This window comes from Trachypithecus francoisi, unplaced genomic scaffold, assembly GCF_009764315.1.
Source record: "Trachypithecus francoisi isolate TF-2019V2 unplaced genomic scaffold, Tfra_2.0 Lachesis_group7, whole genome shotgun sequence".
Lineage (NCBI taxonomy): Eukaryota > Metazoa > Chordata > Mammalia > Primates > Cercopithecidae > Trachypithecus > Trachypithecus francoisi.
In genome coordinates this window covers 11,338,424-11,350,164 of record NW_022681472.1, presented here as the reverse complement: position 1 = coordinate 11,350,164, position 11,741 = coordinate 11,338,424, and the positions used below count along the sequence as shown (strand labels likewise).

Below are 11,741 nucleotides of genomic sequence, written 5' to 3'. Positions count from 1 at the left end.
CGCTTTACGAGGGAGAGGGTTAAGTGCACCAGACAGAGGAGTTTCTCAGGTTTCCGTCTTGCCTGTTCTCTCGGCCGGGTGGCCATCTCCGCGCAGGCGGGGACTCCACTCTGCGGGACTTCGGTTCCTCCGTGCGGACAGGGGGCGCACGCAGCCGTGCCTTTCCTGCCAACTCCACGAGTGCTCCAGCTCGGCCTTGTGCGACCGCCTCTAGGGTCCGGGACATTTCCTGTTCCGGGGCGTGTGGGACCCGGATGTAAGCGTGCTATATAAGCGTTGCTCAAGTCCCACCCCTTTCTTTTCGAGGAAGACGCGGTTGTGGGACTTGCGGATCTTTGGTTCGCACGCTCCTGCTCCTGACTCACCGCTGTTCGCTCTCGCCGAGGAACAAGTCGGTCAGGAAGCCGCGCAGCAGCCATGGTGAGGCGGCAGTCGGCGGCGGGCTGCTCAACGCGGGGCTCGGGCGCCTGGGGGACTCCGGTTTCGAGCTCGTGCTCCTGTAGGGCAGATGCCGGGGCGTGTAGGGGCGGAAAGGCGCTTCTGAAATGGTGGGGGAACCCGGGAAGCTTCCGGAAGCTGCCGTTCTCCAGAAGTGGCAGACCATTTTTGGTTTATTGTTCTTATGTGTCTAACAATAGGCTTTTAAGGATACCGGAAAAACACCCGTGGAGCCGGAGGTGGCAATTCACCGAATTCGAATCACCCTAACGAGCCGCAACGTTAAATCCCTGGAAAAGGGTCAGTGCAGTCATGCGGTGGGGGCGGGAATTGGACAAAAAGCGACGAGCTTTACTCGTTAATGTTAGTGTACAAGGCGGACTCCAAGAACTGAAGTGACAAGTTGCTTGCTTAAAAAGGTAAAGCATGGTCTAAAACTGCTTTCATTGTCATACAGCTGGCGATGAGGAGGTACCTATTGTGTTGAGTAACGGTGATAGTTTTATACGCTATTCTGAGCCAGTAGAAGTGAAGGTCTTAAGCCGATTTTAATTGTTTTGCTTGTACTGAGAGGTCTTTTTATTTCCTGCAGTGTGTGCTGACTTGATCAGAGGCGCGAAGGAAAAGAATCTGAAAGTGAAAGGACCAGTTCGAATGCCTACCAAGGTAAAGTAAATCGGAGGGGCAGGAAGTAGGAGTTGCTCCTGGATGTTGCCTAAATTCAGGTTCTTTAAGGGGTTTGGCTGCCGAAATTGTTAACCCTGATGCTATCTACAAACGCGTGTAGAAATTGGTGGTAGATTTCGGTTCCTAGTAAGTATCTAATGTTTAGATATGATCGTTTAATTATTGCTGTTGTGTTCTTGGTGTGGTTTGGTGCTTAACAGGCGCAAGCTCTAAGGGTGGTGTCTAGTACAGTGAAAACAGACCTGGCATTTTCAACCCATGGTACTTGAAAATCTGTTAGTGTAAATAGGAATCATGCCAAAGGGAAACTAATGAGATGATTAAAAGTGTTTTTCCAGATGTTCTAGGGATAATTATAAAGCCATAAACACTTGGTTTCCTTTGTCTTTTGTTGCAGACTTTGAGAATCACTACAAGAAAAACTCCTTGTGGTGAAGGTTCTAAGACATGGGATCGTTTCCAGATGAGAATCCACAAGCGACTCATTGACTTGCACAGTCCTTCTGAGATTGTTAAGCAGATTACTTCCATCAGTATTGAGCCAGGAGTTGAGGTGGAAGTCACCATTGCAGATGCTTAAGTCAGCTATTTTAATAAATTGATTACCAGTTGTTAACTTTTGTTGGTTTTTATTCAGAATACTAGCAGATTTTAGGAATATAAAAGTGTACTATGAGACTGGAATATATGGGTATCTTAGAATGGTCTATCCTGTTTTCATTGTCGTTTGAGTCATTTGAAAACTGAATTCCGTTAACTACATAATAATGTGAGACCTGACCACTTGTATTGGACACTGTCGGTTTATAACATTGGCATACCCTAGGAATTCTGATTGGTCTGGGGCGTTTGTAATACACAGCCGTGACTGAGAGCCTAGTGCACTGGTAGGCAGGTGCTGAAAATTAGTGACTAATATTTTTAAATTAACCAAGCTTATCGTCTTTAAAAAAGAATTGGCAGAGGCAGGACTAAAACTAAGTTTTAGGGTTTTAGGAACTAAAACTTAGTTTTAAAATACTTACATTTTCAGTGTTTTATATTTTAAATATAAAAGTTTCATGGCATCTTGCTCTGTGGCCCAGACTGGAGTGCCATGGTGTGATCCTGGCTCACTGCAACCTCTGCCCCCCGGGTTCAAGCAATTCTCCTGCCTCAGCCTCCCAAGTAGTTGGGATTACAAGTGCCTACCACCACGCCTGGTTAATTTTTGTATTTATAGTAGAGATGGGGTTTTGCCCTGTTGGTCAGGGTGGTCTCAAACTCCCGACCTCAGGTGATCCCCCTGGCTGGCCTCCCAAAGTGCTGGGATTAGAGGCATGGGCCACCATGCCCGGCACATTTTCACTTTTATACTTTTTAAAAATACATTTTCAGTTTTTGAGACGGTCTCACTCTGATCCAGGCTGGAGTGCAGTGGTGGTGTCACTGCAGCTTTGACCTCCTGGGCTCATGCCATCCACCTCAAACTGCCTAGTAACCAGGACTTAACAGGCATGTGGCTACTATGCCCAGCTAATTGTTTTTTGTAGAGGTGAGGTTTTGCCTTGTTTCCCAAGCTGGTCTAGAATTCTTAGACTCAAACCATCAGCCTGCATTAGCTTCTCAAAGTGCTGGTGTTACAGGACTGAGCCACCCACCCAGCCTAGAATTTATAATTAGATACCCTTACACATTTGCTAAATGTATTGGGGAAAGTTTCTGTAGATTTATTTTGGAAAAATAAAACATCTATAAACTGTTAAGATTGCCTTCAGAAAATTTTTGAGATTTTTAATAGGATCAAAGTTGGGTAATTCAAGTTTGTCTTTGGATTTGGGCCTAAGCTTTCATGCTGAACTCTTCAAATTGACCTTCAATTGAGATTTCTGTATACAACCAACTGCATCCGAGGAACCTGCAACTCACAGCTGAAAAGCTAATGTGTCTGAAATGAAATCTTCCCTCCCAGAAGCTCTGTTGTGTGTTCCGTGTCTCAATCCATTGTCCACTGAAGTCTTGACAGTTCAAACATTGGAGTTACTCCTTGCCCCTCCCCTGCTATTACCCAACATCCAATTCTTTTTGAGTCTACTTCAGATCTCAAGAAGACAAACCCAGTTAACATCAAGGATTTGAATGGAACTGAGTCTGGAATGAATTATGCCACATTGCTAAATTTAAACGAGTTTATCTTTGGGAGCTGTTTAGGTAGCAGTTAATAAGACCATTTTAAAATGGAATACCTGTTCACATGTGGCCCCCAGACAGAAATACCTAAGAACTTTTAATGCAGCATAGCAGTCTTTGGAGCACACGTGTCTTGAGAACTGACTGAGGAAATAATTCTGAAAGCAATGTCACTAAAGTCCAGAGAACATACACTGAAAAATAAGCTTCAGTAAATCAGTAGTGGAAGGACAGCTTCATGGCTTTCCCTAAATTGTGAACTTTCACAATGGTGAAAGTGTTGAATTAAAGTTGTATGTAATTGAGAACCTGTATTACAGCTAAAATAGCACTTAAATATTTGAAACTGCTACTCTCTTCAATTTCTCAAACACTTAAAAATACCTGCATGGAAATAAAACTGCAGGGCCTTTGAATATAGGGAATTAAGGGTAGATTAAATAGTGGTAACGATGCCAATAATTCTATGCAAGTTACAGGCTGTCTTGTATGGATGGGGAGTTAGGAAGGTTGAAAATAGGATATCTCTCCAGTGCTTGCTTTATTTGGATTTGGAGAGTCGTGCTTCTGGTGTAGAAATGTAAACTAGCAATAACCAAGGGAACAAACCACCATAGCTGTTCATTGCTGGGTCAGATTTCTTTTTTTTTTTAATTTGAGACAGTTTCGCTCTGTCACCCAGGTTGGAGTGCAGTAGTGTGATCGTGGCTCACTTGAACTCCCTGGCTCAACCGATCCTCCTGCCTCAACCTCAGGTAGGTGGGACTACAGGCTCGCACCATGACACCATGACGCCTGGCCCGGCTAATTTTTTTTGTGGAGATGGGGTCTCGCCATGTTGCCCAGGCTGGTCTCAAACTCCTATGCTCAGGCGATCCACCCTTCTCGACCTCCCAAAGTGCTAGGGTTATAGGCAAGAGCCACTATACCCAGACTGGATTAGATTTCTTCGCATGACATGGATAGAGTGCCTGTGTGTATGCTCTGTGGATATAAAATGAACAGGCAAGAGTATAGAAGTAGAATCTCTAGCCATGCAGTCAGACAGACGGCTCCAAAATTAGTTACTTGGTTAGGGAGACTTTTATCAGGTTACTTGACTTTGAGCCTCAGTCATGTGCCAAATGAGCATACTAATAGTATCTCTCTCAAATGCATATATGGGTGTTCACTGTCCCTCTGGGAGACATTTTCCAAACAAACCAAGACTAACGTGTTAAGGGAATAGATTTCTCTCACTGGCACAGGATGTGCTCTAGCTGACCCATGATACTGCATTGAATTACAGTGTTTCTTAGGTATCTGTGTGGGATCAGTTCAGTACCTCTCTTGAATACCAAAATTGAGGAAGCTCAAGTCACTGATACAAAATGGCATAGTATTTGCATATAATCTATGGCATCCTCCTGTATAATTTGTCATCTCTAGATTGATTACTTGTAATACCTAATACAATGTAAATGGTATGTAAGTAGTTGTTCTGCTGTATTTAGGGAATAATGACAAGAAAAAGAACGTCTATATATGTGCAGTAGAGACTATTTTTTTTCTATATATTTCTGACCTACAGTTGATAGAATCTACCCATGGATACGGAGGGCCAGCAATACACTTTGAGAAGTGTATTTGAATCCCCGGGGACATGTCCTTTTCAACTGCATTCTCCTCTGCCAAAAAAGTGACCAAGCAGGTTTTGTTTAATTGTACTTCAGTCGATGCAAATGAAATTTTATCTTTTGAAAGTAAGAGGAACTACGGCTGGGTGGGGTGGCTCACGCCTGTCATCTCAGCACATTGGGAGGCCAAGGTGGTTGGATCACCTGAGGTCAGGAGTTCAAGACCAGCCTGGCCAACATGGTGAAACCCCGCCTCTGCTAAAGATACAAAAATTAGCCAGGCGTGGTGGCAGGCACCTGTAATCCCAGCTACTTGGGATGCTGAAGCAGGAGAATCTCTTGAACCTGGGAGGCAGAGGTCGCAATGAGCCACTGCACTCCATCCTGGGCAATAGAGCTAAACTCAATCTCACAAAAAAAAAAAAAAAAAGGAAAAAGTAAGTCAGAGGCACAAAATCGATCCTTATTTCCTTTATCCTAGGAATAATAGCATATTTCACTTTCATAGAAAAACTCTTCCTTTAATTTGTGGAAACGAAGATTAAACCAAATCTTTCTATACCATTTGTTGTGTAGACTGCTCTTTATTTACTTATTTTTGCCTTACATATTGTGCATATCTTTCTAAATTAACTTAAAAAGAACTCACCCCATGGATCATCTGAGGGCAGGAGTTCGAGACCAGCCTGACCAACATGGTGAAACTCCATCTCTACTAAAAAATACAAAATTAGCCAGGCATGCCTGTAGTCCCAGCTACTTGGGAGGCTGAGGCACGAGAACCGCTTAAACCCGGGAGGCGAAGGTTTCTAGCCTGGGCGACAGACCGAGACTCTGTCTCAAATAAAAAAGATATTTTCACCAGAGAATATGGAAATTTTTAATTTTAAGAAACACTATCAAATTGAGGCTTTCAAGCAACTGTGCACATTTGTATTCCTCCCAGGAGTCAGTACAATATCATATATCTGATGTACAAAACAAATTGCTCATTATTTTAGCCCTACCCTCCATTTGTCTCTTTTCTTTCTGGGACTCCTATTGATTGCATGACCTTCTGAAGGACTTGTGTGTTTCTTACCTTTCTTTCATAACTTCTCTTTTTTTTTTAGACAGAGTCTTGCTCTGTCACCCAGGCTGGAGTGCAGTGGTGTGATCTCAGCTCACTGCAACCACTGCCTCCTGGGTTCAAGTAATTCTCCCGTCTCAGCCTCCTGAGTAGCTGAGATTACAGGTGTGCACCAGCGTTCCCAGCTGATTTTCGTATTTTATGTAGAGAAGGGGTTATACCATGCTAGCCAGGCTAGCTAGTCTCAAACTCCTGAGCTCAGGTGATCCACACACCTCAGCAAATCTTTTAAATTATACATTTGTGATATTTCCTTGACTTTGTTATCCAGCACTTCTATTGATTATTTTTCATTTTGATAATTTTGGGTTTTTAAAAACTCCTTTATGATGGAAAATTCCAAACATACACAAAAGTAGAGAGAGAATGGTATAATAAACCCACTCAGTTTTAAAGATTGCCAATTAATACCAGTTTTATTTCATGTGTGACTCCACCACCTTCCCCAACCAGCCTTCAGATTATTTGGAAGCAAATTTCAGACATCATATTTTACTCACACATTTTCTAATATCTAAATCTGAAAGATAAAGACTCTTTTTTTAACAGTTCTGTAGCATTAATTATACTCATACTGTTGTGCAACAAATATCCAGAAGTCTTTTATCTTGTGAAACTGAACCTCTTACCCATTAATCACTAACTCCCTTTTTTTTTTTTTCACCCTGAACCCTTGGCAACCACAATTTTACTTTCTTTTTCTATGAGTTTGATTACTTGATACTTCATGTGAGTGGAATCATATAATATGTGTCTTTTTGTGACTGACATTTTATTTAGCTTAATGTCTTCAACTTTGACCCATGCCGTATCATGTGGCAGGATTTTTCTTCTTTTTTAAGGCTGAATGATATCTCAATATATGTATATATACCACTTTTAAAAAATTCATTCATCTGTTGGACATTTAGATTGTTCCTACCTCTTGGCTGTTGTGAATAATGCTACAATGAACATGAATATGCAAATATGTATTTGAGATTTTGCCTTGAATTATTTTGGATATATACCAAGTGAGATTGCTGGATCATATGGTATTTCTATTTTAAATTTTTTAAGGAATCTCTGTACTGTTGCACCACTTTGCATTCCCATCAGGGGATCCAGTTTCTCCAAATCCTCACCAACACTTGATTTTTTTTTTTTTTTTGTAGTAACCATCCTAATGGGTGTGAAGTGATATCTCATTGAGGTTTTGATTTGTACTTCTGTAATAATTAATGAAGTTGAGCATCTATTTATATGCTTGTTGGCCATTTCTTTCTTTTCTTTCTTTCTTTTTTTTTTTTTTTGAGACAGAGTCTTTGTCTCCCAGGCTGGAATGCAGTGGCACGATCTTGGCTCACTGCAACCTCTGCCCCATGGGTTCAAGCAATTCTCCTGCCTCAGTCTCCCAAGTAGCTGGGATTACAGGTGCATGCCACCATGCCCAGCTAACTTTTGTATTTTTAGTAGAGACGGGGTTCACAATGGTGGCCAGGCTGGTCTTGAACTCCTGACCTCGTGATCTGCCTACCTCTGCCTCCCAAAATGCTAGGATTAAAGGTGTGAGCCACTGCTTTTGGCAAGCTTGTGGGTCATTTCTATATCTTCTTTATAGAACTACCTATTCAAGTCCTTTGCCCTTTTCTTTTCCTTTTTTTTTTGAGACAGAGTTTTGCTCTTGTTGCTTAGGCTGGAGCGCAATGGCGCGATCTCGGCTCACCGCAACCTCCACCTCCTGCGGTTTAAGCGATTCTCCTGCCTCAGCCTCCTGAGCAGCTAGGATTACAGGCATGCACCACCACACCCAGCTAATTTTTTGTATTTTTAGTAGAGACGGGGTTTCACCATGTTGGCCAGGCTGGTCTCAAACTCCTGACCTTAGGTGATCCACCCGCCTTGGCCTCCCAAAGTGCTGAGATTACAGGCGTGGGCCACTGCGCCTGGCTGTTTGCCCATTTTTTTAAAGTGGGTTGTTTTTGTTTTTGTGAATTGTATGAGTTCTTTATATTTTCTGGATATTAAACCCTTATCACGTAGATGATTTGCAAGTATTTTCTTTCATTTTGTAGGTTGCCTTTTTACTCTCTCAGCTATGTACTTTCATGGACAAAAAATTTAAAGTTTGGTATAATGTAATCACATCAAACTTTAAAATCTTTGATTTCGTTGCCTATACTTTTGGCATCATATCTAACAAATCATTGCCAAATCTCATGTCATGAAGTCTTTCCTCTATGTTTTCTTCTAGAAGTTTGATAGTTTTAGGTCTTACCGTTTGGTTTTTAATCCATTTTGAGTTTATTTTTGTATATTGTGTAAGGTAAGCGTAATTTTTGTGTATCATGTAAGGGTTCCACTTTATGGCTTTTGCCTGTAGATATCCAGTTTTCCCAACGCCATTTGTTGAAGAGACTGTTCTTTCTCCATTCAGTGGACTTGAAACCCCTGCTAAAGACAATTTTACCACATACACAATGATTTATTCCTGGATTCTCTATCTTATTCCACTGGCCTATTTGTTGTTATGCTCATGCTACCTACAAGAGCTTTAATAATTGTGGCTTTATAATATGTTTTGAAATCAGAAGTGTGAGTCCTCCAATCCTATTCTTTTTCAAAACTGTTTTGGCTATTTGTTACCCCTTGAGAGTCCACGTGAATTTACAGATACATTTTTCTATTTCTGCAAAAATGCCATTTGTACTTTGATAGGTATTGTGTTGAATCTGCAGATGGATCTCTTTGGGTAGTATTAACATCTTAACAATATTCAGTATTCTAATCCATAAACATAGGATGTCTTTACATTTATTTGAATCTTATTTCTTTTAGCAATATTTTGTGGTTTTCAGTGTGTGAGTCTTTCACCTCCTTGGTTAAGTTTATTCCTATGCATTTTATTCTTTTTGGTGCTATGGAAAATTGGATTGTTGCCGGGCGCGGTGGCTCACACCTGTAATGCCAGCATTTTGGGAGGCTGAGGCAGGGGGCTCACAAGGTCAGGAGTTCAATACTAACCTGGCCAAGATGGTGAAACCCCATCTCTACTAAAAAATACAAAAAAATTAGGCGGGAGTGGTGGCAGGCGCCTGCAATCCCAGCCATTCAGGAGGCTGAGGCAGAGAATTGCTTGAACCCAAGAGGCAGAGGTTGCAGTGAGCTGAGATCACACCATTGCACTCCAGCCTGGGTGACAGAGTGAGACTCCATCTCATTAAGAAAAAAAAGAAAAAAAAAAAAGAAAATTGGATTGTTTTCTTAGTTTACTTGCCAGATTATTTACTGTTAGTGTATAGAAATGCACCTGATATTTGTATTAATTTTGTGTGCTGCAATTTTGCTGAATTTGTTCATTAGTTTTCAATCTTTTGTGATATAATACTGTGTCGTCTGTGAATAAAGATAACTTACTTCTTTCCTTTCAGTTTGGATGTATTTTATTTCTCTTTCTTGGGTAATTGCTCTACCTAGGACTTCCACTACTATGTTAAATAGAATTTGCAAGAGTGAGCCATCCTTGCCTTGTTCCTGATCTTAGAGGAACAGCTTTCAATTGTTTACTATTGAGTGTAATATTAGCTGTAAGCTTTTCATATATAGTTTGTATTACGTTGAGGTAGTTTCCTTCTATCCTAATTTATTGAATTTTTTAAAATCTTAATTCTCCTTAAAATGTTTTGTAGAATTCAACTGTGAAATCCTCTGGTCCTGGGGTTTTCTTTGTTGGGAGGTTTTTGGTTGCTGATTCAATCTCCTTACTAGTCATAAGTCTGTTTGGGTTTTTTATTTCTTCATGAATTAGTTCTGGTATGCTGTATATTTCTAGGAATGTGTCCATTTCTTCTAGATTACCGAATTTGCTGGTGCATAATTGTTCATTGTATTCTTGTAAATCCTTTTAATTTCTGTAGCATCATTTATAATGTCCCATATGGCATTTCTAATTTTAGTTATCTTCTCTCTTTTTTCTTGGTTAATCTAGCTAAGAGTTTGCCAATTTTTTGACCATTTCAAAAAACCAACTCTTAGTTTCATTTTTTAATTTCATTTATATCTCTGTTCTAATCTTAGTTATTTTCTTCTCTCTTTTACTAACGTTGGGTTTCATTTTTTCTCCTTTTTCTTAAGGTTTAAAAGGTTTTCTTGAGGTATAAAATTAGGTTGTTTCTTTTGGCCATTTCTCCTTCTCTTTTCTTAGACATACAGTATGGCTCTGTCACCCCAGATGGAGTGCAGTGGAAGGATCACTGTTCACTGCAACCTCGAACTCCTGGGCTCAAGCAATCTTACTACCTCAGCCTCCTGAGCAACTAGAACTACAGGGCCACTATGTCTGGCTATTTTTTATTTATTATTTGTTTTTTGTAGAGATGGGTACTCACTATGTTGCCAGGCTGGTCTTGAACTCGTGGTTTTAAGCAATTCTCCTACCTTGGCCTCCCAAAGATCTGGGATTACAGGCATGAGGCACCACACCTGGCCTGTTTCTTCTTTTTTAATGTAAGCATTTACAGCTATAATCTTCCTTCTTGATAATGCTTTCACTGCATCCCATAGGTTTTGATATATTGTATTTTCATTTTCATTTGTCTCAAGATATTTTCTAATTTCTCTTGTGATTTTCTTTCTTTTTTCTTTTCTTTCTTTCTTTTTTTTTTTGTGGCAGAGTCTCACTCTGATGCCCAGGCTGGAGTGCAGTAGTGCAATCTTGGTTCACTACAACCTCTGCCTCCTGGGTTCAAGCAATTCTCCAGCCTCAGCCTCCCGAGTAGCTGGGATTACAGGTTCCCGCTACCACACCCGGCTAATTTTTTATATTTTTAATAGAGACGGGGTTTCACTGTTAGCCAGGCTGGCCTCGAACTCCTGATCTCAAGTGATCTGCCTGCCTCAGCCTCCCAAAGTGCTGGGATCACAGGCGTGAGCCACCGTGCCTGGCTTAGAAATGGGGTTTCACCATGTTGGCCAGGCTGGTCTCAAACTCCTGATCTGAGGTCATCTACCCGCCTCAGCCTCCCAAAGTCCTGGGATTACACGCATGAGCCACTGTGCCCAGCCTCTTGTGGTTTCTTCTTTGACTCATTGGTTGTTTAGTAGTTTGCTGTTTAATTTCCACATATGTGAGGATTTTCCATTTTCCTTCTGCTGCTGATTTCTAGTTTCATTCTATCGTGGTTGGAAATGATACTTTGTATGATTTCAGTCTTCTTAAATTTGTTAAGACTTGTTCTGTGGCCTAACCTGTGATTTATTCTGGAGAGTGATCTCTGCGCTTGAGAAGAATGTGTATTCCGCTCTTGTTGGATGGAGTGTTCTCTATATGTCTATCAGGTCTAATTGGTCTATAATGTTCAAGTCTTGTTTCCTCATTGATCTTCTGTCTGGATGACTTAGTCTACTTTGTCTGACAGTAGAATGGCCACCTCTGCTCTCTTTTGGTTACCATTTGCATGGACTATCTTTTTCCATTTTTTCACTTTCAGCCTATGTGCATCCTAGATCTAAAGTGTAAAATTGTATCTCTTATATGAAAGCATATAGTTGGATCTTGCTTTTTTTTTTTTTAATTCATTCAACCAATCTGTGTCTTTTGATTGGGGAGTTTAATTCATTTATATTTAAATTAATTACAGATAATGAATGACTTACTATTGCCATTTTGTTGTTTTCTGTGTATCTTATAACTATTTTTTCTCTCTTCCTCTTGTACTGCCTTC

At 40.8% G+C, this 11,741-nt stretch overlaps 1 protein-coding gene and 1 non-coding gene across 2 annotated transcripts; both read left to right on the top strand.

The window, feature by feature from the left end:
- The first annotated feature begins 224 nt into the window (after positions 1–224).
- Positions 225–1,741, top strand: RPS20 (ribosomal protein S20). The gene is made up of 4 exons (XM_033203589.1): positions 225–420; positions 639–738; positions 1,031–1,104; positions 1,523–1,741. The coding sequence occupies exons 1-4, from the start codon at positions 418–420 to the stop codon at positions 1,703–1,705; spliced, it is 360 nt and encodes a 119-aa protein (XP_033059480.1). The 5' UTR covers positions 225–417; the 3' UTR covers positions 1,706–1,741.
- LOC117079724 lies at positions 897–963 on the top strand. Its single transcript, XR_004435575.1, has one exon. It is a non-coding gene; the product is annotated as a small nucleolar RNA U54 (small nucleolar RNA).
- Positions 1,742–11,741: the final 10,000 nt, after the last annotated feature.